Source organism: Hibiscus syriacus, unplaced genomic scaffold (assembly GCF_006381635.1).
Source record: "Hibiscus syriacus cultivar Baekdansim isolate YM2019G1 unplaced genomic scaffold, ASM638163v2 tig00110931_pilon, whole genome shotgun sequence".
NCBI classification, from domain to species: Eukaryota; Viridiplantae; Streptophyta; class Magnoliopsida; order Malvales; family Malvaceae; genus Hibiscus; species Hibiscus syriacus.
This window is the reverse complement of record NW_024062918.1, coordinates 126,824-153,830: the sequence shown is the minus strand read 5'-3', so window position 1 is coordinate 153,830 and position 27,007 is coordinate 126,824. Positions and strand designations below refer to the sequence as shown.

The 27,007-nt window shown below is 35.7% G+C and overlaps 2 protein-coding genes and 1 pseudogene across 2 annotated transcripts; 1 reads left to right on the top strand and 2 right to left on the bottom strand.

Annotated features, from left to right (window-relative positions):
• Nucleotides 1–248: 248 nt before the first annotated feature.
• Nucleotides 249–6,693, top strand: LOC120146701 (annotated as a pseudogene).
• Nucleotides 6,694–6,927: 234 nt separating this feature from the next.
• On the bottom strand, nt 6,928–7,464 carry LOC120146845. The gene has a single exon (XM_039160335.1). The coding sequence runs from the start codon at nt 7,462–7,464 to the stop codon at nt 6,928–6,930; it is 537 nt and encodes a 178-aa protein (XP_039016266.1).
• Nucleotides 7,465–8,805: 1,341 nt separating this feature from the next.
• On the bottom strand, nt 8,806–9,481 carry LOC120146844 (18.1 kDa class I heat shock protein-like). Its single transcript, XM_039160334.1, has one exon. It carries the CDS (start codon nt 9,479–9,481, stop codon nt 8,984–8,986), a length of 498 nt encoding a protein of 165 aa, XP_039016265.1. The 3' UTR covers nt 8,806–8,983.
• Between the last annotated feature and the right edge of the window lie 17,526 nt (nt 9,482–27,007).

Genomic DNA, 27,007 nt, shown 5'->3' with positions numbered 1-27,007 from the left:
CATGAAAGGACTAAGCACATTGATATAGATTGCCATTTTGTTAGAGAAAAGATACAAGAAGGAATGATCAAGACCGAGTATGTATCATCTTCAGAACAGCTTGCAGACATATTAACTAAAGCACTTGGATTACAACAACACAATTATTTGATGGGCAAGTTGGGGATGAAAAATGTTTTAATCCCTCAACTTGAGGGGGAGTGTAGAGAGTAGTTGTAGGAAGTTATTCTGTTTGTACAGTTAGAGAATTTGTTAGTTAGTTACTGGGTAGTTAGACTCCTAGCTGCTGTATAAATACTTTAGTTTGTAATCTTATACTGGTATGAGAAATGAAGTATATTCAGTATTATCCAAATTATACATTTTAACATATGCACCGAAGAAGAAGAAATCGAAATCTGAGGATGACAAGAGGTAACTTTGCGTTTCTCATTTTTCCGTATTTTTGAAACTTTTATGGGGGGGAAATTTTGATTTTGATTTTGGGCTTTGTAATTAATAGGAGAAAGAAAATTGTCCCTGGAAGCTTAATGAGAGCTTTGATGAGACAGCTTTGATGAGGCCCGGAGGAGGTGAATCAAATCCTTCAGATGGTGATCAAGTTATATGTTTTTCATTAAACTGTTCATAATCAGATATGGCAAATGCGGATTTTTTGTATTTGGTATGGAAATATATGTAGTTTGAGAAAACAGTACAATGGGTTGAGTTGTGAATTGGTAGTTTTTTGTTTTCTTTTTTAATGTTTTGTAGGTTATATATCATTGCACTGTTCGGACATTGGATGGAGTTGTCGTTGAGTCCACGAGATCAGAACATGGAGATGAATATAACCTGAGCGTTTGAATATATTTAAGTTAAGGGACGATTTTGTATGCTTGCTTTCTGGTGAATTGTGGAATCTTAAGTTGGATAAGTTGGTCTCAAGTTAAACAATGTATCTAGTTGAATTGTCTAAGGTTATATGCTTTCGTTTTATTAAATTGACTTCTGTTTATGTGACAGGGAAAGGTATTCCAATAAGAAATCTATTGGGCAAGAGCAAAATGATATTGGGGTTGTTGGAAAGAATTCCAACAATGCTGAAGGGTGAAGTGGCTATGGTATTGTCTTTGTAGTTCATTGAACCATATTTGTGTTTATTGCTCCAAAATTCTTAACAAACGAAGTATTGATTTGAAGTTTCTTTTTATGTTGTATAAAATTCTGGTGACATTTGTTGTTTCAGTTCAAAATTATGCCTCAAATATACTATGGGGAGGAGGATTGCCCTGTTCCAGCTCCTAGTAGTTTCCCTAAAGAAGATGATCTCCATTTTGAGATTGAGTTGATAGATTTCTCCAAAGCTAAGGCAAGAGTTGCTAGAGTTCAAATTTGATATTTATCCTTTCTTTGCGTTTTGGCATAATGCAATATTATTCCTTTCTGCAATGTGTATCTAGTGCAAGGATGAAGCCAGAAATTTGTTGGGTGGTTGTAATTAAAAAAAATCAAATTATAATTTCTTTTTGAGGTTGGGAGGGGTTCAAGATAAATTAATTACTATTTTTTAAGTATAAAATATAAACTATCAAAATAAAATAAAAAAATCGAATAGAATAGCAAGCTTCAGGCTTTTGGGGGGGCGGGGCGGGGAGGCTGGGAACATCCTCGCTACACCCCTGATTCCATGTTCTGAGACAATCTTTCTTAGTAATGTCAATACCATTCCTATATTTGATGTGCTGATGGTATTGTTATCTAGATGTCATTGATTAATTTGCATGTAGCCTTTTATTTCTAATGTCTTGTTATTTTTCTGTCCATTTTTAGGTTGTTTCTGATGATTTGGGAGTTATAAAGAAGGTACAGTGCCACAGCAGTTCTTAAATTCTGCTAGGAATATGGTGATAGTGGGAACTAGAAAGTATTTAAGGAAGATTGGGAAATTCACACATTCCTGAAATGTTTCCATTTTTTAAATATGCAGACAAATTTTAATGGTTGCAGTTGCGTGCATCATTATTTTGGGTTTTTTTGTACTTTGTTGCTGCATGGACTTCATCCTTTCTTCAAAATTTGCATCAAATTAGTTCAATTCTGAAGATGTCATGTCACTAATACGAATATAATATGGTAGGTAATTGATGAAGGCCTGGGTTGGGAATCACCAAGGTAACCATATGAAGTAAAAGCTTGGTAAACTTGCTCTAAGCCCCTACTCATTTCTTTTGTGTGCATTGTACTAAGTTTCCAGAATGGTTTGATCATTTGTCAGATGTATCATAATGTGAATCTTTCAGGATTTCTGCAAAGACAGGTGATGGGAAATTGATTTGTCACACACTGAAGGAGAATCATATTTCTTTACTTTTGGGAAATGTGAGGTTAGTGATTTCTGTCTTGTAGGGATTTTTTTTCTAATTAGGCACCCTCATTTCTTTATCTAATTGTACGTTTGATCTATCCTGCTTCATGTTTTCGTACTAAAGGTCCTTTTAATATAAATTTTGTTCCTGATTCCATAATACTTAGGTACCTAAAGGTCTTGAGATAGGAATAGGAACAATGACACTGAAAGAGAAGCAGTAATTTATGTTACAAATAAATACTTAACCCTATCTCCCTTGTTGCCCGGGATAGAAGGTTATGGAGAAGTTCATTTTGAAGTTGAGCTTGTCCACTTCATCCAGGTAAGTTGTTTCTCTTTTTGTGGATTTTTCTCATGCATATGTTTGTTTATCTTCAGTTAACCAAATCGTGGATGGAAGTGAACTCTTAAGTGTTGGACTTATAGGTGAGGGACATGCTGGGAGATGGTCGCCTAATTAAACGACGATTACGTGATGGAGAAGGTGCTCTTTGTTATTTCATTATACTTTGCCACGAAGAGATATTTATTTGATTCTTTTTCTGTTTTCTCTTTCTTATGCTACTTGAGATTGATTCAAAAAACAAATCTATAGTCAACATGTTATTAATTATTGCTCATGTTACATTGTCAATTTATTTATTCATTCCTTCGAAAGTTTTATTTGGAATATACTTTTAACAGTTTCTACACTCATTCTTCTTTGATGAAAAGATACCTAGGATGATGCTTCAAAACTGTATGAGCAACTTATGTGCTAGTTACTAATTCCATTTCATATTCCTGTACTATATGTCAGCGATCCTTTCTGTGTGGCTCCATGGATGATAATGTTCGTTGTTGTTTAGAATAATCAGGGGAGTTTCCAATGGATTGCCCACTTCATGACAGTCTTTTACGTGTGCATTACAAGGGCTTGCTTCTTAACAAAGAAAAAACTGTCTTCTATGATACAAGAGTTGATAACCACGGTGCACCTTTGGTGTTCAGTTCCGGAGAAGGATGGTAAGTTCTCCTTATAGAGTTGAAAAGGTGTTGTGGGTTCTTTTACCTTCATCTTGTGCTAGTTGAAATCAGGTTTTCATATCAATACCAATCATCCAAATTGCCTTGATCAAAATTATAATGCTAGACTGAGACTATACCTTGATCGGGTGAGCATTTTTTCCCTTACAGCTTCTTGGTTTTGATATGCCAAAGGTAATAAAGTCATCTTTTAGGAACTTTCCCTTGGTTATGTCTTAGATTTCTTATGGTGTTATACTCTAGTTGAGTCATTCTACTATAAACAATTATGTCTTAGGTAATAATTCATCTTTGGATGCTTAATATGGGTATCATAGCCCATCTTTGTTTTGCTCTTCCTGCTTAACCCCATATGAGGTGGTCCACATGTAGGCCCTTGTTGAGAAAAGACGTGAGGGGAAATATTAAGCGGTGTTATTGTTAACTCTTGGATTCCTGTAGTCTTATATTCAAGTTAGACCCTTCCACCTATAATTTATTGGTTTTAGGTTGGATGCTTAACAATATGGTTGTTAAATTGTCAGCGTGCACCAAGATATTGTAATAAAAGTAGTGCACCATTTTTTTTCTTATTCACCAATCTAGAGCCTAACTTAAATCTTCATTACAGGATTGGACTGGTTTAAACTTTCAGAACATAATGGATGAAGCAGAAGAAATTAGAGTCTCGGCATGTGGTTTATTATATCTATGATTGCTAGCTGTTGCAGTGATGTAAATTAATTGTTTAATCCTTCTGCTTATTGTTCTGTAAGACTACTAATTTGAATATTTAACCGTTTGCCTGCAGGGTAACCGGCTCTTCAAAGAGGGAAAATTTGAACTTGCCAAGGCAAAGTATAAAAAGGTAGTATAGCAACTGTTTTCCCTAGATCTTAAGTCACCTCTGGATTGTGAACTATGTATTAAGCATCGACCACAGACCCAATTCTAATACGAGCAATGAAAACAAATTGGTCTATCATTTGGTAAACAAATATAAATGATAAAAAATAAATAACCCATATTTGGAATCCAAGCTAACCATCGAATCCAAATGATTTCATAATGGATATAGGGTAAACCTAAATACACATTAGTTAGCAGATGTTCATGTGATATTTCTAACGGGGTACATTTACGTGCATACGTAGTTCAATTCCATGTATTGATTTCTTTGTAGGTGCTTCGGGGATTCAATCATGTTAATCCACAAACGGATGAGGAAGGGAAAGTATTTTTAGACACAAGAGTAAGTTTCATCCTGCCACATGGTAACTGAAATAATCTATCCTGTCCTTTTATTTTATGGGTAAAGTACACAAATGGTCCCCTAACTATAGGATACTTCTTTGTTGAGTCCCCCGACTATGAAAAGTTATAAAATGGTCCCCCGGTTATAGGAAGTTGCTTTGTTGAGTTACTCGACTATTAAAAGTTACAAAATGATCACCCAATTATTCATTATGTTCTAAATTCGTCATTTTCCGTTAAAAAAAATAATGGCTGAGCTAGATGTTAACTTGCAACTCCCTTATTTTATCGGGTGGTACCTGATGTTAGATAGCATGTTTCTGGATACTATTAATTTCTCTTTTCCTGATTTATTGCATGAAGAATTCATCACATCTGAATGTGGCCACATGCTTGCTCAAAATTGGAGAATGCAGAAAGTCCATCGAGGTGTGTAATAAGGTTTATTGTGACTTCAAACTGAAGCTCTTTATCTTTCTCATTTATTAGGAAGAATAAATTTTTATTCATTTTAGGTTTAGTTCTCAAATTAGCCGTCCAGTATGCCTTTTTCCCACTTTGCACTCTAAACCTTTTTTGTCCCATTTTGGCGCTTAAAGAGTACACTTGTTTTCCCATTTCGCTCCCAGGAACAATTTTGACCAATCAACTCATGCCACATGGCATCTTGGATTTGTTTTGTTCTTATGAGTTGTCACATGGTGTGTTTTCATCGGTTCATATCATTCCAGGGTACAAAATGGGAAACATATAAGGTAAGGGTCAAAATGGGACAAAAAAAGTTTAGGGTGTAAATTGAGCTAACGGGTATACTTGGAGGGATAAATTGTGAATTAAGCCTTTATTTTATTGTTTTCCGGGAAAAGATGCATATTATGATCATAGATAACAGAAGCCATAAAGTATATTTCCTGCCGAAGTTAAAGGATATTAAATTGATCAGATTGTTTCCAAAATAATTTGTTGTTCAGTTTCTGAATTTTCACAAGGACATAAAATCAAGCTTCAAGGTTTACATTTGAGCCAACGTAAGAAATAATCAAATAAAGATAGAAACTACCGAAACCGTACCTTTCAAAATGCTTTGTCCTGAGCTGCTAATGTCTGAATTCTTAACTGGTTGTCTTCGGATGTGCATCAAATTTGAAGATTGGTCTGTTTTACTTGAACTTTGAAGGTTTTAGATGCAACGCCTGTACATACAAAGGCTCTATACCGTCGTGGAATGGCTTACATGGCAGCTGGAGATTTTGCGGAAGCAAGAGCTGATTTCGAAATGATAGTTATAATGTAATCCTTTATGCTTAATGCTCTCTAACTTGATTCTGTACCACAGCCTAAAATCCTGTTTATATATCAGATGATCAAAGTTGATAAGTCCTCAGGGCCAGATGCAACTGCAGCTCTAGCAGAACTGAAGAAGCAAGAGCAGGTGTTGTAATCAATGATATATTTTCTGTCATCCAACACGTAATGCAAACATGGCAATTCATTATGTATCTGTACTGAGTTTTGAGCAGGAAGTAGAGAGGAAGGCTCGGAAACAATTTAAAGGACTATTTGACAAGAAGCCAGGAGAAATTGCAGAAGCTCAAGTTGAAGATAGAGCTGGAGGTGAGATCACCGGCGAAAACCAGAAGAATGAGTTATCGGAGCCATTACTGGAAGGAAACGAGCCTCAACATTCCAATGAATCTGATGGTGGTAGACATCGAATGGGCTGGTTTTTCAGCTTGTGGCCTTCTGGTGGAAGAATATTTGCAGCTCTTGGCCTTGACAGATGTACCATACTCTGATATTCTAAGGTGAGGACCCTAAACTTATTAACATTGGCTGCAGAAGAGATTCTTAAATTAGTTTCCAAGAAAAGAATAAAATTTCTGTGTCTGGTTTTAGAAAAAGCAAAAGGTTTCTTCCTGTTTTTCAATGGAGTTATGCTCCATAGGTCTCTACTTCAAAATATAACACCACTACCATAAAGAAAACAGCCCATTTTCCCCTCATATTATTGAAGATCGAACCCGAGGTTATAAGAAAGTATCCAATGATTTACGGCATTTATGAATACTTGTCATTGCAACGTTATTGAAGCCTTTAGGCTAGAAAGGGCCTGACTTGGGGTGATAGACTGATAGCTGATTTTGGTATTTGGAGTTAAAAACAGGTTTACTGAAACCAACCAAAAGGTAGAATGTAAATATCACGAGGGATTCCATTAAAAATGGTTGTGTGCAACACTCTTACAATTTCATATAGGAATCCTTTATTTATCTATTACATGCACACACAATCCATAGCTAAAGCTTTAACGAGTATGCTCAAAAGAATTTGGTGGAGATGGCACAAATTTCACTGAGCTTAATTATATCATAGTTTTTAGAAGCCAAGCCTGTTAAATTGCGTCCTCTTATGAGAGTTTGGCACCTTTTAGTGTCATGTGAAGCAGTAAAGAGATAATTAACCATGGCCTTGATGTTTTTACTGTAAAACGAATTATTAGCACTCCAGAGGTCCGCCATGGCTTTCATGTTAAGATCCCAACATCGTTGGAGCCGCACCCGGTAGTGATGGGGATGGTTAGCTGAGGCAGAATCTTTGAGTAAATTGGAAATTATTGTTCCAGCTTCCAATGCTCTTATCTGCGCCCAACCCAAAGCTGTACTAGCAATCCCTTCTGCTGTTAATGGTGGCCCCGGGATCATGGTACCGACACAATATCCATGGCTGGATGTGTGGCGACAGACCTCTTCCACGAGGTCTTTGCTGTTCAAATGCTCTCCATACGAGGGATGGATGATGACAACCGATATCAGTAGCAACAATGGCGAGAAAACATAAGTGTGAAATCGGGCCATTTCGTATTCTAAGTTACTCAGGAAATATTTTAAACAATATGTAGAGACCTTTTTAAATAGATTAAGAGATGATTTGGGCATAGGAAACAATTTACGTGTAGATGTATATTCACTCAATATATATGATCAATAGTGTCAAGTTCATCACAACTTCCAACTTGTTTTTCATGATATATGGGTTGCAAGTTTTCATGATACTTAAGGTAGACACTTACAGTGGTAGGAATTCTCTCTTTAATATTTTTGGTTGTCCTCTTGGTTTTAGGGTTTTTTTCTGATTAATTTGGATTGATCCGCGTCGCATTCATGACTTTGGTGGGTGGGTGTCTTAGCGAGGATTTTTACATACACAGGTGTAATGAATTCTCTCTTTAATTGATGGTAAGCAAAAAACCAAAACCAATACTTGATCTTTGTGGTATCAACACTAAGCAACGTACCCAATATCACAACTACAATACTAGACCCATCAAATGCCATAGAACTTCACTTCTAACAACCGTAGCTCAACAAACTCTGCATATACTATTTCCTAGAACTAAGGTTGGGCAGTTTTTCAGTCCCTCCGTGCTTTCCGAAAGCCTTACTCCCAAAAACCAAGAACCCGACCATATGTCCGAAAACCGCAGCGAGGAATACACCGCCGTTAGACAACATGACAGCCAACATCACAATGTAGCTCAGCTCTGTGCACAGTGTGCATGGCGGTCTTAAAGAACCAAGCAGCCACCTTGTTGGATTTGGGCTTTCACGATGCTGCAACAAAAGAGGCACTCAACGATCACTGCCAATCGAAATACGAAGAACAGCAGTGCATACATGCCCCTGCTGGAACCAGGCCCAACCCGAGAAAAAGCTCGTAAGTATCGGTGAACGTCGATGCCTCGTTACGTTATGAGACGACGTGGTTTGGCACATGTTCGCCGTGTTCATTTTGTCTCTCCCTCTGTCTTTATGAAGAAACATTAACATGGTTTTATATGGGAGAAAATAGGATCCTGCAAAACTGGTTTCCAAGCAATCCCCCCTGTAGCCTGCCCTTTTTCAATATTCGCTTTTATTTACTTTTTTTATGCTGTTTTCTTGTTTGCGTGCATATATACTATTAAAAGGAGCATCCTATAAATGACTTGACCCCCGTAGGTGATGCAGGGAGTTTCTTGGACATGCAATGCTAGGATCGATCATGTGCTCTGTTATTCTTTGCATACTGTTATTCACTTTTAGGAAAGAAAAAAAACATGGGATTCACCGGTGTAAATATGGAAACAGAGTTTAAAAGACGATGAGACAACCTTAAGAACGTAAACTACAGATTTAATTAACACCAAAAGACGATGAGACAACCATCTTAGCACCATACTTATACTTAATCACATAATCTCAAACCCTTTAATACATCATTCCTTAAGTCTTAGACAATAAGTGGAGCACACACGTTTTGATATGAGATTTCTTTATTTATAATAAGGCCATCAAGACTTTTCCCTATGAAATTGTTAAGCAAAAGGGAAACCGATCACTCGCCACCATGGATCTCAACGCTTCTTCTAGGGCAGTGTTTGGCTTCTTTCTTAGGAACCGTGATGGTCAGCACCCCGTTCTCCAAGTACGCTGTCAGCTTATCCAGCTTCGCATTATCAGGCAGCTTGAAACGCCTCACAAACGACCCACTGCTACGTTCCACGCGCTGCCACATGTACGCGCTCACTTCTTTCTCCATGCTCTTCTCACCGCGGATGCACAGCACTCTCCCCTCCACTTCCACCTTCACTTCGTTCCTCTTCAGCCCCGGAAGTTCCGTTACGAACACGTGAGCTTCCGGGGTCTCCTTCCAGTCCAGCTTCGTGAGCTCAAACCGCGATTCGGAGGGGAAAACAGGCGTGGCCACTGCCGAAACAAGGCTGCTCCCGCCGTACCGGAATTCTTGGAACGGATCCCGAACTGTTTGATGGTGGTAGTAAGGCTCATGATGAACGGTGCGACCGCTGTAATACATGCTCGGAATCATCGACATGGTCGCAAAACCAACTAGGAAAATGCAATAACTAGCTTACGAGAAAGTGGCAAAGATGGAGAAGGTTTTTATAAGGGAAAAATGGAATCATGAAAGTGAAATAGTGGGACAATGGATGTTTTGTTCTGTGTATTACGTGATGTTTCGAGAGAGAAATCCACTTTAAGATAAGATGGAACTTCTATCAGGAAAGGTATTTAAACGAATATGGCATCCCAATAAATGTTTGAATGGGGTGGTGAGATTAGACATTTTCGGAATAAAAACATACGTTAACCGAGGGTGATGCAAGAGAGATTGACGTCATCTCATATTCAGTAACGAATCTAAACATATTTTTAAAATAAATACATGTATATTAATAACAAAAAAAATCGTAAAATATAGATAAAAAATATTTGAAGTGAACATCATTAATCAAATAAAAGACTAATATAAAAAAATCTAAATTTCATAATAGACATTGATTCACCCTAAACCCCATTTACATCACCCAGTGATCATATCAACGTAATTTCGGAGTAAAATCAACTGATCAAAGGAACACAGCTCATATAGGTATCAAAGGCACTCGACAACAAAGACCGATTGATGATAATGTTAAGCATCTATCCAAGACAGAAAATTTTTACAATAGAAATCTCTTCCATCGATTCTCAGCTTTATTATTCAAATATAATGATTTTTTTGGTGACATATTTGTGTATTATCATCCAAGAAAGTGGTAAATTACTACGAAGTACAAGGAAAGAACTCATAACGTGGAAATAATATACACGTAATATCTATACATCCAAGAAAGTGGTAAATTACTACGAAGTACAAGGAAATAACTCATAAAGTGGAGTTAACCCCTAAACTATACAAAGATTGACATTAGCCGTATCAGTAATATCTATACATTTATGATATAACTGTATACAAACTATATTCTTTATACGGGAAATAATATCCTCAGCAGGATAACACCTATCCCTAATGTGTCTAGAGTTCATTTCCAACCAAATGTTGTACACAAAAGCACTTTAAGAGAGTTTTAAAATAATCACAAGCAAAGACTTTCACTTTAAACATGTAGAAGCTGTTGTAACCGTCTTTCGGTTGGGCTCCGAATTGAGCTTCGACTTGAAAAAATATGGATTGAGAGTCGCCACCGATCATTTATTTAAAACAAATGGGTTGATCGGATACCCTATTTCTTACCTGATCTACGTCTTTCCAAAGATGTGTCGGGTTCGGGAGTCGGTTACGGTCAAGGAAGGATTAGCACCCTTGAACCGCCCTTTCGGTACTACGTAATTTCCAGTTGTCTTCGATTAAGAAAATTGCAAGTTAAATTAAAAGGTAAAATTTGATCCGAATTACTTACCCTTAATGAGTTTACGGAAATACCCTTAAAAAATTAAAATAAGATGTTAAAAGAAAATAATAATAATAAAAGAAAGTAACAAAACTAAAGAGTAAACCAAGGAAATAAATGAAACCAATAATAATAAACATAAAATAATTGGATGAAACAAATATAAAAAATGAAATTGAATAAAATAAAATAAATGAAGAAAAAATATATATATACACAAAAAGAATTAAAAAAAATGTAAAGTGTTTAAAAAAAGAAAATAATGATAAGAGCAAAGAAACTAAAACATAATGAAAATAAATAAATAAATATAAATAAATAAAATAATAAAATATAAAATATAAAAATGTATGTATAATAATAAAATACTAAATAGTAACAATAATAATAAATAAATGAAAATAAATATACATATAATATTAACTAAAAAAATAGTAATCATAGAAATATAAAATAAAATGAAGTAAGAATATATATATATAACGTTAGGAAATATAGTAAAAAAACATAGTCAATAAGTAAACATAGATAAAAATAATAATATAATATATATATATATATAATAATAAGAAAATAATATAATATAACGCAAAGTAAAATGAAAAAAATAATAATAAATAAATAAAATATAATTATATATATATACATATAAATAATAAGGGTTAAATTAAAATAAAAAAATGAATTAGGGGTCAAATTAAAAGCCAATCGAAGAAAAAAAAAAAAACACGCGGATCCACACGACCCGTTTATAAAAATCCGAATAGTTTTTCAAAAACACAAGCCTCGGGACTAGATCTACAAAAATATCTCGAAAACGCCCCCGTTCATCGGCCAAAAACACTTCTCTCAGTTTTCTTTCGAATCAAAACACAGCAAGGGTATGTAAAAATAACATGCGAAGGTATGAACTTTACATTTCAAAATATAAATGCTTCGAAAAATGGTTACGCGTTGCTTGTAGTTTTTTTGCTTGGTATTTCGTATATCCTCCTTCTGTGTTACAATAGTGAGTTACAATGGCTATTTATAATGCTTGTGAATCCTATCTTTAGGAGTTTAAATAATAGTAGAACTCTATCCTATTTTTAGGAGTTTGAATCCTAGCAAAATTCTATCCTATTTTTAGGAGTTTGAATCCTAGTAGGACGAAAATGTGTGTTGACAGCTGCCCCTCTTTGCCCATAGTCGTTTAACGGGGATAGGGCAAAGATTAAAATATACACTTTTTCGTTTAGTGGAGTTGAAAATTGACTATGATGTTTCAATAACTCCCTGTCGAATTGAGTTACGGATAACTCCTCCATCGTGAAGTCAAGTTCATCTTGAAATGATATGAAATTGAAGCCGTAGTTCGGAATTTGAATCAGCACGTGGCTTCCCGTTGCCCTTCGGTCTTCTTCTCGGTTTAAAGACCTTGGATCGGAATCGAACTCAAAAATCTTCATTGACAGATAGTTTTTTTTTACTTAAGTTATGCTGCTTGAAAATGGTTGCTTGTCACTAAGGCACGGCTAACCCAGGTCCTCTTCTCGACTTGAAAACCTCGACTGCAACCGGAAAGTAGTGCGATTGATGTGTCATCGAGCTGAATGGAATCGAACTCAACAATTTTGATGGCAGATAACCCTTCTAGCCTTGAGTTATGTTGTAAATGATGTGCCTTGGAGCTGAGCGTAGTCGAACTTGAAGGTCTTTGTTGACAGATACTCCTTCTATGAGTTGGATATCCTTCGTCGTGAAGTTGAAATCCAATCTAAAGACGGATGATGCTTGTGTGCATAATTCCCTTCGTCGTGAAGTTGAAACCGTGGGTGGCCCATTCGTCGTGAAGTTGAGCATGTAATTGGATATCATTCGTTGTGAAGTTGAAATCCAAGTAAGTAGCATTGTTCCGAGTCCAATATCCTCCGTCGTGAAGTTGAAATTGCCTCTGGAATCGGGAAATTGTTTGTTGACAACCAGCTGTCCCTTCGTTGTGAAGTTGAACTTGTGTTGTCTCGAGTCCAATATCCTTCGCTGTGAAGTTGAAATTGGCTCCGAAATTGAGAAATTGTTTGTTGTCAACCAACCATCCCTTCGTTGTGAAGTTGAACTTGTGTTGTCTCGAGTCCAATATCCTTTGCTGTGAAGTTGAAATTGGCTCTGAAATTGGGAAGTTGTTTGTTGACAACCAGCCGTCCCTTCGTTTGTGAAGTTAAACTTGGGCTGTCTTGAGTCTAATATCCTTCGCTGTGAAGTTGAAATTGACTCTGAATGAAATTTTGTTGACAATCAGCCGCCCATTCGTCGTGAAGTTGAGCTTGTGTTGTCTTGGGTCCAAGATCCTTCGCTGAGAAGTTGAAATTGGCTCTGAAATTGGGAAGTTGTTTGTTGACAGTCAGCCGCCCCTTCGCTTTGAAGTTGAACTTGTGCTGTCTCGAGTCTAATATCCTTCGCTGTGAAGTTGAAATTGACTCTGAATGAAATTTGAAAAAGTTATGCATATATGTGATGAGATGGATGCAATGCTCTTAGGTATGCCTAAAATGCATATGCAATATATGCTATTTTTGGGGCTCAGGATTGAGATCTCGATCTCCGGTTACTTTTCTGGAATCTTAGTTTTGGAATCCTCAAGTTTTGATCCCTGATCTTTTATTCTTCAAATGTTCAAATCTGATGTGCACATTTTATTTTTTGATTTGAAAAATGCTTCTCGACCATTCCAAGTATGTGTTTGAGCTGAGTGTAACGGTTCAGATGATGCTTCAAGAGAAGTTGTCTCGAAAGAGATAGAATTAGTTTCAAGGGAAACGATCTCAAAGATATTTGTTGTTTCATGAGAAACGGTCTCAAGGGAGACACAATTTTGTTTTGAGAAAAACTGTCTCAAGAGAGACAAAACTTAGTTCCAAAAGAAATTGTCTCACGGGGAGATGAAATTAGTTCCAAGGAAAACATATTCAAAGATTTTGTTTCAAGGGAAACTGTCTCAAGAGAGACAAAATTCATCTCAAGGGAAATGTTTTCAATGTGTATGTTTCAAGAGAAACTTTTTCAAAGAGAAACGATTTCAAAGGTTTTTCTAAGGGAAACTGTCTCAAGGGAGACAAAGTTTGTTTCAAGGGAAACTGTCTCAAGAGAGACAATGGTGGGCACAATTCCCTTCGTCGTGAAGTTGAAACCGTGGGTGGCCTCTTCGCCGTGAAGTTGAGCCAGGAATTAGATGTCCTTCGTCGTGAAGTTGAAATCCAACTTGAAAATGCGAATTGGATCGGTTCTGAATTAGCTCTCGAACTCGTCTGAAGTTGATTCTAAGATCTGTCGATCTTTCAATATGTCAAATTGGTTGAAATGTAGCTTCTTGTTGCTGAGTTAAGCAACCAACATCAATCTTTAAAGATGCTTTTGAATCGAGTATCCTTCGTCTTGAAGTCGAAACTTGACTCTAAAAGTTGCAAAAATTATGTATGTGGGAAAAATGATGTTCTAAAATGTATGCATAAGATGCATGTAACATGAATTGGTTATGTTTTATCTCCTGAAAAAGGTCTGATAACTCGCATTAGGATGTTGAATCCCCAAAGATGCCCAATATCCAAAAATCCCCAATATTTGATGTTGAATCTTCAAAGATGCCCCAAATGTTCCTCATTTCTTCCTTCAGCATTGATTCTAAGCATGAGTTTTGTGTCTAAGAGTCACATATCATTTACCAAGATCCACTCTAGAGAGACTGTCTTGTTTGAAAAAAAATGTTTCTTTTTCTTTTATTTTTAAAGTTCTGAAATATCAAAAAAGAGTTTTGAAAGATGTTTAATCAAGAGTTTTGAAAGATGTTTAATTAAAAGTTTTGAAAATATTGTCCCTTTCACGGTTTACAATTAAGACGAATCATAAAACTAGAGTTCATCGGATATCAAAGAATTAATTACAATGTTAATCCTTCAATAAATTATAGCTATTTGACAAGTGTCAAGATCAAAGCTATCTTTAGGAAATGGTAAGTAAGGAAAGGATAAAAAGGTCTCATGTTGTTGTGTTTGGTCAAAGGTTTGGCATTTGATGCTCAAAAGTTTGATGGGGTAGCTTGCATGCTCCTCTGCTGGAAGTGTTCTCTGACTCCCAACCTTCGTGGTCACACTCGGATTGTGCGATGCCGTATCAAAGAACTTGTGTGATCGCCTCAGTTGCACAATTTTTATATTCGAGTCGCCTTTTCAGGTTTTCAACTCGAACCCTCCTTTGGTTTCAAGACGTTATTCAGAATTTACGTCTTGAACCCGCCTTTGTTATTTTTCTCTACCATGCATTAATTACATTATTTTTTGCAAATAAAGATTAATTCTGATGGGCGGGATGAAATCTGAAGATAGTCTCTTCTGTTTAGAAATCCATGTATGATTAGAAGAGACTTTTAAGGCACGTAATGTAGGCCAGGGTTCATAGTTATGAAAGAAAAGGATAAATAGGCCCAAACAAGTGTTTCAAGGTGTTGAACCAATGATCAATTCATTTTGATGCCTTCAATCTTGCTCAAAATGTTTCTCTCTCTTGATGCTCTATGATCTTCGAGTGTAGTGATTCAGTGATTCAGGAATGATTGTGCTTGATCAATCTCATAGTTTGAAGCTTGATGTGCCATTTGTCTTTAGGGAATCTTTGCATGTGTTTTTTTGTCCTTTTTCTTTTTGATTTTGTTCTTTATTTTTCTTTTGTTTTTCTTCTTTTTTTGCCCTTTTGTTTGATTGAATCTTCGCACTTGGCATTTGGTTCACTTTTGGTATCTCATCTGAATCAATGCCTTCGCTCATGTGAGCATATTTCTTCCACCTTGCCCCCAGTGTGGAGGGTGATCCTTGGTTAGGGTTGAATCAGAAGAAAAATAATACAGCTCAAAAGGGGACACAAGGGATATATTTTTTCTCCTGTTGTGAAGGGATAAAGAAAGAAAGCCGTTCATCATTTCATATATGTAAATCTTCATAGAAGAGGTATCCCCAAGGGGATAGATTTTCAAGATTAATTATATTCACATGAAAACAGTGTAATTAATGCATGATAGAATTATTTCGAATGAATTCTTCTTCTTTTTTCCCCCAGATGTCTCAATGTTCAGGCTCCCCGCGAGATGCCCCAAGTTGGTTCTTTAGAAGAATGCTCATGTTAAAATGAACAACTCAATGCCTTGGGTTTTAATGGTAAAAAAGACAGTGGTGTGATCTTATTGACTCAAAAAGATAAAGGCAATGTTCAAGAATTTCAAAAGGAGGTAATGTCAAGATTTTATCTTTTGGTAATGACCACGAGTTGTTTTGGGCAAAGAATCAAGGTATTTTATTCTGGGGTTTGAGACAGGGTAAGAAAGGTATAATCTTTCCATATGTCAAAAATCTATAATTCTTGAAGAATTAAAAGAATCATTAATTCATTTAATATTCGAAGAACTAAAGATTAAAATTTGTTCAATTGTTCCACCTTAGAAAGCATCATAAATTCAATCATTTAAAAGATTAAGCAAACATGAAAGATCAACTACGTGTTCAAACAAAACAATCCTCTAAGTGCAAATGGTATATGCCATGCCCCCTTCTTCGGCAAGCGCCTTACAGTTTTTAGAGGAATATTTGGGGCTTCTTATGTGGTAACAGCTTCAACATCGTAGCCCTTAGGATATGGGGATTCTTTTCTTAGATCATCCTGACAGGCTTTGTCCTACAATCAGCTGATCAGGCTCCCACTGTATTGTTTTCAGTTTTTTTCTTTTGATGTTACAATCTTGCTTCCATGTGGTGTCATGTGGTTAAAACCACTTCATCGAATCCTTCATAAAGAAATTTCATGTTTATGAAAATGCTTAAAAATGAAATGTAGATGCATAACACAAAATAAAAAAAATGCATGAAATGTTCGAGGCATTGATCCAGAAAAGTGTCCATTATTATAAATAATTCTTATTTCGACAAAAATGTTTTATCTTGTAAGAGACATAAAAACAATCAAAGGTACATTCAGACTAAATCCTCTAGACCCCGAATAGCTTCTAGCATATTGACAAGTCTTCTGTTTTCATCTGTCACTGGTTGTATGCCTTGTTGGACCACTCCAGCTTCCCTTGCCATGCCGTGTAGATGGCGAGCTGCCTTCTGTACTTGATCCAGGAAGTCTCGGATGACTGTGTCTCTGGCCTTCACCCTTTGTTGTGCTTGCTCCCAACGGAAACGCCACTGTAAACCTCTGTCGAAGGGCACTATCTGAAGCTCGCTTGCTTTCTTCTTGAACCCATCTACAATAGTTTCTAACTCAGCTATTGTTTTGACATCTCTCTCATGTTGTTTCTCCAGATCAGCCATCTGGATTTTCAAGCGTTGGTTTTGATGCTGGTTGTCTACTAAGCATCTCTGGGCAGTTTTTATCTGTTCTTTCCAGGCTCTCTCATCAGGCCCCTCAAACTTTCTTTTCAAGTTGTGAGCTTCATCCTTTCAGTACTCATAAGACACCTTTAACTTGGAGTTATCCTTGACCGTATCTTGATACCCATTTCTTAAGTCTTCAAGCTCAAAACGGACTCTTTTATGTTCTCTTTCTAGTTTGTCTGCTTTATCTTTATGTGAGTCGGCCTCGAGTTTCCATTGATAACGTTCAGTTTCAAGTTTCTTAATCCTCTGCTTCAGCTTGCTATTCACATCTTCAAACTCTACCTTGGCTATCTCCAGTCCGGAAGGGACAGGCCTGAGATGTTCTTCCATAGTCCGAGTGTCTTCATAGTCTCGCACCGGGACGTTATCATTCTTTCTCAATCTTCGCCACTCCACATAATCCGGAGTAAGCATGTCTCTGGCAACAACGACATCCATTCGAAATACTTTCTTCCATGACTCAGATGCTTCCCTGATCATCTTCTTATAACTGTCACCGCTATACACAAACTCTGATTTAATTAGTCCGTATGTTGCGGGGACAAACTGACGTGCCCCATACTGTCTAAGTGCTAACAATAGAGCATACCCAACTGCACCCCAAAGTCCGAGTAAAGTTATAGTATCAGAATCCCCACACCGGAAAAGAACGTCACCGAGGAACAACCAGGGGGCTCTCCAGGTAATATCTCGATCCTGAAGATGTGTAAAAACTTTCATCCACTTTTCCTTTGAAGCACATTCATGCCATTTCATTGTGATGAACTCCCCTAAAGGTGAATATGTGGTGCTAAATCGGCGGTAGGCGACCCCGTTAGTCTTCTAGAAATGGTTGTGAATCCAGACTTGAAGGAGTTGAATACACCCAATGAGCCTACCTCCACCAGATCTTCGACAATGATTAAGAGACCGAAAGGTCTCGGCTAAGAACGTTGATTTGTCTCGGAAGTTGTTCAAACAATTCTACCACGGTTGCGTCAATGCAACCCAATGCCTTCGGAAAGATAATCAACCCGTACATACCTAGTGAAAAAAAGTCTATAGTCTTCCACTCATCAGGTTGGTTCTTCATTAATTGCCTTATGTGGATCCATTCAATTCCTTCCCCACTGCCTCTGCGCTGAGTCCGGTCAATTACCCATTTTTCGTCTACTCTCGCAACTCTGGCCAATGTATTCTTAAAAGGCTGACTTTTAATGTGTTTAATGTAGGCTCGCTCTAGTTTGATGTTTTCACAATGCAACAGTGCAGTGTATTCTTCAATGGTGGGCACCATATCCTCCCGGTTAAAAGTGAAGCAACTATATCCCGGGTTCCAGAACTGAACCAATGCTCTGATTAAAGGCTCATCAGTCTTAACCTGGAGTAGAAGTGCAATGTCACTATACCATTAGCTGAACTTTTATTTTTTATCATTCTTCCAACTGTCCCAGATGTCTCGAAGCTCTTGAACATTGTTCTGTTTTACGCTGATAGAGGCATAATTAACCAGCTCTGACACATAGCTTCCTTGAAGACTGTCTCCCTTTTCCTTCTGGGTCTTCTCGGACCATAGTCTTACCTCCGGGTTTTTAATCTCTTATATTACAACACCTTTGTTCATTTGTTCAGATTATTTTGTGTGTAATAAATGCTTTTTAGGGATCAATGACCTCTTGTTATGATGTAAATGCTAGAAAACAAGCACAAAGGTAAAAACGTTAGTAAAATGAAAACATATAAGTAAATATGAAATGACGAAAGAAAAAAAAATAAGAAGAGTGAGAAGGAATAAAAACATGGTTAGGGTAAAAATGTCATAGGGTTTGAAATTCGGTTTTGGGGTAGGCTCTATTTCTCCATAGCTTCATGGTTTAGGTTCTAAAAATGGTACCCGTTCTCCTTGCGATGCCCCCGTGGGTAGCTTGCCTCTATTTCTCCATAGCTTCATGGTTTAGGTTCTAAAAATGGTACCCGAGTTCTCCTTGCCGATGCCCCCGTGGCTTGCCAGACCCTTAGTCCTAAACCATCCCTTGTGTGGACTAAGTTAAACTCGAGAGGACACATTCCCTTATGCCGGAGAATAATTCACACGAAGGCATAAGGTATATGAATCCCGAATGCTACTTGCTAGGCTCATACGTGAATAATTCACACGAAGGCGTCGCTTTCACCCCCACTTAAAACGGGTTTGGAGCTCGGGTTTAGAGCCTTAAGTGAAAAACTTTGAAGCTAAAATCATGAGAAAATGATTAGTACAACTATTTACTCGAAAATATAATCAAAAGTAAGTAAAAGATCGAAATATTACCTCAAAATTTAACTTACATTTTTCGTTAAAAAGACAACTGGAAATTACCTTAGCCTGACTCACTTACATATTCCACAGTGGAGTCAAGCTGTTGTAACCGTATTTCGTTGGGCCCCGATTGGGCTTCGACTTAAAAAAATATGGATTGGGAGTCGCCACCGATCATTTATTTAAAACAAATGGTTGATCGGATACCCTATTCTTACCTGATCTGCGTCTTCCAAAGATGTGTCGGTTCGGGAGTCGGTTACGGTCAGGAAGGATTAGCACCCTTGAACGGTTACGGTCAAGGAAGGATTAGCACCCTTGAACCGCCTATTCGGTACGTACTTTTCAGTTGTCTTTGATTAAGAAATTGCAAGTTAAATTAAAAGGTAAAATTTGATCTGAATTACTTACCCTTAATGAGTTTACGGAAATACACTTAAAAAATTAAAATAATAGGTTAAAAGAAAATAATAATAATAAAAGAAAGTAACAAAACTAAAGAGTAAACCAAGGAAATAAATGAAACCAATATAATAAACATAAAATAATTGGATGAAACAATATAAAAAAATGAAATTGAATAAATAAAATAAATAAAAAAAAATATATATATATACACAAAAAGAATAAAAAAATGTAAAGTGTTTAAAAAAAAGAAAAATAATGATAAGAGCAAAGAAACTAAAACATAATAAAAAATAATAAATAGTATAAATAAAATAATAAAATATATAAAAAATAAAAATGTATGTATATATATAAAATACTAAATAGTAACAATAATAATAAATAAAAAATAAATATACATATAATATTAACTAAAAAAATAGTAATCATAGAAATATAAAATAAAATGAGTAAGAATATATATATAAAGTTAGGAAAATATAGTAAAAAAACATAGTAATAAGTAACATAGATAAAAAATAATATATATAATATATATATATATAATAATAGAAAAATAATATAATATAACGCAAAGTAAAATGAAAAAAATAATAATAAAATAAATAAAATATTATATATATATATCTAAAAATAATAAGGGTTAAATTAAAATAAAAAATGAATTAGGGGTCAAATTAAAAGCCAATCGAAGAAAAAAATGATAAACACGCGGATCCACACGACCCGTTTATAAAAATCCGAATAGTTTTTCAAAACACAAGCCTCGGGGACTAGATCTACAAAAATAGATCTCGAAAATGCCCCGTTCATCGACCAAAACACTTCTCTCATTTTCTTTCGAATCAAAACACAGCAAAGGTAAGGAAAAATAACATGCGAATGTATGAACTTTACCTTTCAAAATATAAATGCTTTGAAAAATGGCTACGCGTTCTTGTAATTTTTTTGCTTGGTATTTCATATATCCTCAAAGCCCAACCAACTCCTCATACAAGCCATAGCCAGCCTTGAGAGTGGCAGAGATCCAAGATGCTCGACCAAATACCCTTAGAATCTCAAACAACTTTTGGATTAGATTTTATCATATCCTAATCAGCATGTTAACGTTCAGCTCAGACGACCGTCAACTTTTTAACGTAAAAGAACGAGTTTGAAACACATTAATAGTCGAAGATCATTTTGTAACTATTAATAATCAAGGAACTCAACAAAGCAACACCCTAAAGTCATATGATTATTTTGTAACTTTTAATTAGTGAGGGACTCAACGAAACAACACCCTATAGTCAGGAGACCATTTATAAACACCTCTAGTATCTATGCATAATCTTTCTTAATCATGACAACACATTCATCATCTAAACGTAACTATTGAACTCATGATATCAAATAACAACAGGTTGAATCTCGATCAATTTTGGCATTATTATAAATCTTCAAAAAGTGAGCAACATGTTGGTATGGATTTCCTTGATCATCAAGTTGGGCCAAATACTTGATAAAGAACCTTTGTTTTCCGGCTAATGACAAGGGATGAACAAGAACACCAGTGCTTGAGGATGAAACCAAGTGAATACTTTCTTTTACCTGAACACTCATGGAAGTTGATTTATTTACATTAACTTTATATGGTGTCATTGTAACTTTCACAGATTTTTCAAAGATAATGTTCCAAGTTCTAGTAATTACATTTACAGTGTGTGTGCACGTTATTAATTGTTAAGAATATTTCAAATAAATTTACTATGTAATAACCAGTTGATTATTAAAAAAATTGATTGAGTAAAAATTAATTTTTAGAGTCAATATTTCATTTTTAAATTGAAAGAGACTAAAATATCCTCTATTTTTTTTTACATATTTTATACATCATATGTGCAATAACAATATTAATATGAAATACTTTGTAACAATACCAATATGAAATACATCGTAACGATATTAATAAAAAGTAATATATAATTCTAATATTAATAGATGTTAAAGACCTGATAATAAAATATTCGATGACAATGTTAATTTATAAAATATATCACATTAAAGTAACAAGTTATTTAAACCTAAAGAAGATCTAAACTTCAGGGAAAGCAGGAAAGGCAAATATTAAAGTCATGAATTCATAACCTGCTTCATCTAAACTTAAGGATAATGATGAACCTCTAAGTCAATTACCATTAAGATTGCAGTTTCATATTAAAATATAGAGAAAATAACCTAAGTGATCAAAAATGCCTTATAATATACGAATTTAACCAATTTTTTTTGGATTTGCCAAAATGACCAACAAATTCGCAACGCGAATTCCAATTTCGTAACCCAGTTTCCAATTTCGCGTTGCGATTTTCCAAATTCGCAACGCGAAAGTCAAATTCGCAATGCGAATTTGGAAATCGCAACACATAAGTCAAATTCGCAACGCGAAAGTCAAATGTTTTTACGTGAAACACAATATTAATTTCGCAACACAAATGTAAACAGTGTTATCGCAAATCATCTATAACCTAAAACCCTAAAGCACAACTCAGTCTCATCTCCATCTCTCACTCTCTACGGCGACATCCGTCCCCATCTCCGACGAAATTCATCCCCATTTTCGACGAAATCAGTTTATCTCCATCTCTTAGATCAACCCTCACAACCATTCACGGTCAGAAATGGAAAATCAACCATCGAGGGTTAGTTTTTTTAATCTCTTATTTTTATTTTGAAATTTTTGCATTATTATTAGATTAACCATTTCAATGAGATTGCTAAATTCATTCGGTTGCTGCCAATACTGCTAAACTGTTTAGTCTTTAATCTGATGAAAAATGTTTATTTCTAACGAAGTCCAAAACATTATTTTTCCAAATAATGTACCCATAACAATGTTCAAATAATGTACCCACAACAATGTTTAATTGATTGTTGTTTAATTTTCAATCTGAATTATGTTGAAGGTAAAAAAGACCTGTTGAAGGTAAATTCGCAACGCGAAAGTCAAATTCGCTACGCTATAGTCAAATTCGCAACGCTTATTTCGCGTTGCGAATTTGACTTTCGTGTTGATCGCAACATAAAACATCAAGGTATATACAACATCAAACACATTCCAAGCTATAAAATACAAGCTAATGACACTTGAAGAAGCAAGAGAACAACTATCCAAGCAATCAAACACAAGAGAAAATCCCAACATGATAACAACTGAACATATCATATCAATGTTCAAACTCAAGTTACTAATGAATGTCTAACTGAAAATGTATACATTCACACATAAAATACACATAATACAACGTTTGCATTTAAAAATCACCTAAGTTAATAAGTCCCAAAAGGTGAAGCCGGTTGTGATTGGGATTTTGATTTTGATTGCGATTTTGATTTCCTTTTGCTTGACACCATATGAGATTTGGATTTTGATGAGGATCCATTTTTTTTATAGTGGAAAAGATGATTGTGATGGCACTGGTGATCCACAGGTCAACCTTGTATGACCACTATCCTTGCATCGACTACATGTCGATATCCTCTTCTCTTCACCCTTAGACGTTATACGATCGTGATTTTTTGGCCGGCCAGGTAGCCTACTGTCCATGACTGGTGGCAAAATTGTTTGTAAGTCATCTGGTATATCACACTCAGAAGGATGTGGACATGGGTAGACAATCTCGGCATAAGTCTGTCGATATACTTCTGTAGTGTAGCAATCCATAGCGTATGTGCTTGAATCATCTTGGTTTAGATGAAGAACAAATTTTATAACATGGTCACACAGATAACCAGATGTTTGCCATTTCTTACAACTACACGTCTTTGCATTTAGATCGACAAGTCCATTTAAATTATTATCCAATACTTCAAACAAAGTGTTTGAACATGGTTCAATTCTCCAGGACGTTGACTTCACAACACATTTCGTTATCTTTTTTTCAGTCCATGGTGTAACACGACGTTCCAATGTTCCTGTAAATTTAAATAAATAATACTTAGTAAAATATATGATAAGTTACGAATTTAAAGAAATAATACTTGCATGGTTTCTTTTCTTGTCGTACCACTGTTGAATAGAGGCTCAAAAAAACTCCATTAACATAGTAATGGGTAATTTCCGGGAATGACGACTTAGAGCGTTGATTGATTCTGCACTAATAGACGTCATGAAACCATATCTTGCTCCAAGTTGATGTACTCTTGACCATCTTTCAAACCCGACATCTTTTAGTGTTTGAGCACATTGAGGCAAAACACGTCTTAAACAATTTATATGCTTATTAAAATCCACTTCCCGATAAGCTTTTACAGCCTTCCAGTATGTTCATTTGTGATTTTTTATACCAGCAGACCTTGATTTTAGATTTCTGTACAAATGAACACCACAAAGTCCATGAAAAGCATCTGGGAAACACTTTCTAACAGCGTTGTCAATTGAGTTTTTCCTATCGGATATGATTGTCAGATTGTTAATAGGACCTATGCAATCCCTAATATGCCCCATAAACCATGTCCATGAATCAGAGGTTTCAGATTTGCCAACCCCGTAAGCTATTGACAGTATCCCATTGTTAGCATCCATGGCTACTGCTAATAAGTTTACTCCAAGGTATCGACCTTTCAAATGTGCTCCATCAACTATAATAACTGGGCACATGCAAGTAATAAACGAACGAATCTACACAATCATATACACAAGAAATATAATCATTTAAATGTGAAATACATGCAACTAACAAAAATGAGTCAACAAAATTATAATTATTTACTAACCGCAGTACCAATGGCGATAAACATCAACTCAAAGCATTCATCTCTATATGTTTTGATATGAGTTACTGACCCAAGATTTTTCAGCTTTAAATTGTGACAATAAGCCGACAGTTGGGCAAACGATGCTTCTGGTGACCCCCTCAACAATTCCAAGGTATAACATTTGGCTCTCCAAGCTTGAGAATATGAGATACTAATCTTGAACCGAGCATTCATGTCAGTCATAATTTCATGTCCCCGATATACTCTTCCATTCAAAAACATTAACTCACCCAGAAAACCACCCAACACATTTTTGTTTGTCTGTCTATGGTGAGGAAAAACTTGGGTTCTTGAACATGTATGTTTATCAATAAAAGTCCTAACTTGAAACATTTCGCAATCTTTTATCCTCTTAGCAATCATACACCAAATACAGTTTTTTTCAATCATACACCTTATTTCTAAACGATCTTTGCTTGATTTGTTAACTCTTAGTTGATAGTCATCTTCCACACATTTCGTATACAAAGCTATCTTCAAGTCTTCCTTTGTATCAAAACAATCATCTTTCTTGATACGAATAACTTTTGGGTAACAATCAACTGATATCTTTACCAACTCTTCTTCCGGTATCTGAAGTAATTCTGGCATATTCCAGTTATACTCCCGTGGTATTTTCTTCTTTTTCCTTTCTTCGGGGACTTCTTCTTCTTCTTTTTCTTTTTCAGGGTTATATGAATTACAGAATGGATGTTCAACATGTTCATTCACAGTCGTAACTTCCTCCTCATTATCATCAACAACATCTTCCTCGACAGCGGCTGTTTCATCATCAAAATTCGGATTTTGACCAATATCAAAATCATTACATGCAGGGTCTGTTTCTTCTTCCATCATATCATCAAAATCCGAGTATTGACCAAGATCAAAGTCCGGGTATTGACCAAGATCAAATTTCGAATACTGACTAATACTCACAATTTTTTCTGTTGGCTCATAATCGTCTAACTAGTCAATACGGAAACCGGAATTTGGTGCTGAAAGTTGATTGGGATTTGGATTAGGAAAAGGTTGTGGGTTTTGAGATTGTGTTTGATATTGTGTTTGGTATTGGAAATGTGGTGAAACAAAATTTGCTTGGTGATGAAATTGTGGTGGAACCATTAAATTTTAGGTTGAAGAACTTAGTTGATTACTACCCGCTACTGACCCAACTTCACTACTTCTAGGTTCAACAACATATAATGTAACATCATCTTCTTGCGAAACACTAATGTAAGCAATGAATCATTCAACATCTTCATTGTCGGTTAACAAATAAACTTTACCTTTTTCTCAGATAAGATAGCCTAAATCCACTTAGAGGCTCTAAATTCAATTTCTTTGCAACACGTAACATTAGAGTTTCATAAGTTAACTTTTTAATAACAGATTTAGTTGAAGATTCATGGGTAAAGGCACATATTGTAAAACACCATGAACATTCTCTCATGACCCTCCAAAACACAAATCTATCCAAACATGATCAACATTAGATGATTTCATTCTAAAAATTGTAAATTAATTTACTAAACAAACGAGCTATAAACTAGATATTATCACTAACTTAGAGAAAAACATATCTTTATTAAGTTGATAGTTGATAATTTGGGAGAGAAATCATTGAAAAATTATATAGAAATAAAATTATGTAAAAAAAATAGAGATGAGGAAGGATGTCGTTGGATATAGGAACGGATGTCGCCGGAGAGAGTGATAGATGGAGATGGAATGAGTTGCGATTTAGGGATTTAGGTTATGAGTTGTTGCTGCTGCGTTGTTATATACCCAAAACATTTGTGTTACAAAACTAAAACCTGTTGCGAAATTAAATTCGCGTTGCGAATTTGAAATTCAGTTGCGAATTTGACTTTCGCGTTGCGAATTTAGAAAGTCGCAATGCGATTTACATATTTGCGTTGCGAAATTGGAAACTGGGTTGTGAAATTAGAATTTGCGTTGCGAATTATTGGTCATTTTGATAAATCTAAAAAAAATTTATTAAATTCGTATATTATAAGATATTTTTTTGTTAGTGAAGTTATTTTCTCTAAAGTATATCCCATTGTAATGATAAAGACGAGGTAAGAGAGAAACAATATGAGACCAGGTCGGAGAAGAAGGGGGTGTTGCTGGGACTACACTCTACCCACGGGTGGGGGAAATGGTATTCAAAGTCACAAGAGACGGGCCCACATTTATAGCCTAATCCACTGTTTGTTTTTTAACCGTCCGATCTAAAACTATAAAACGTCAACTTCAACCTTCTCACTCTCACTTCGCTCCCAAACAAAACTTTGCTTAGC

What these genes read in the sequence shown, in the direction of transcription:
- LOC120146845 (XM_039160335.1), bottom strand. Translation starts at nt 7,464, where the DNA reads ATGGCCCGATTTCACACTTATGTTTTCTCGCCATTGTTGCTACTGATA.
- LOC120146844 (XM_039160334.1), bottom strand. Translation starts at nt 9,481, where the DNA reads ATGTCGATGATTCCGAGCATGTATTACAGCGGTCGCACCGTTCATCAT.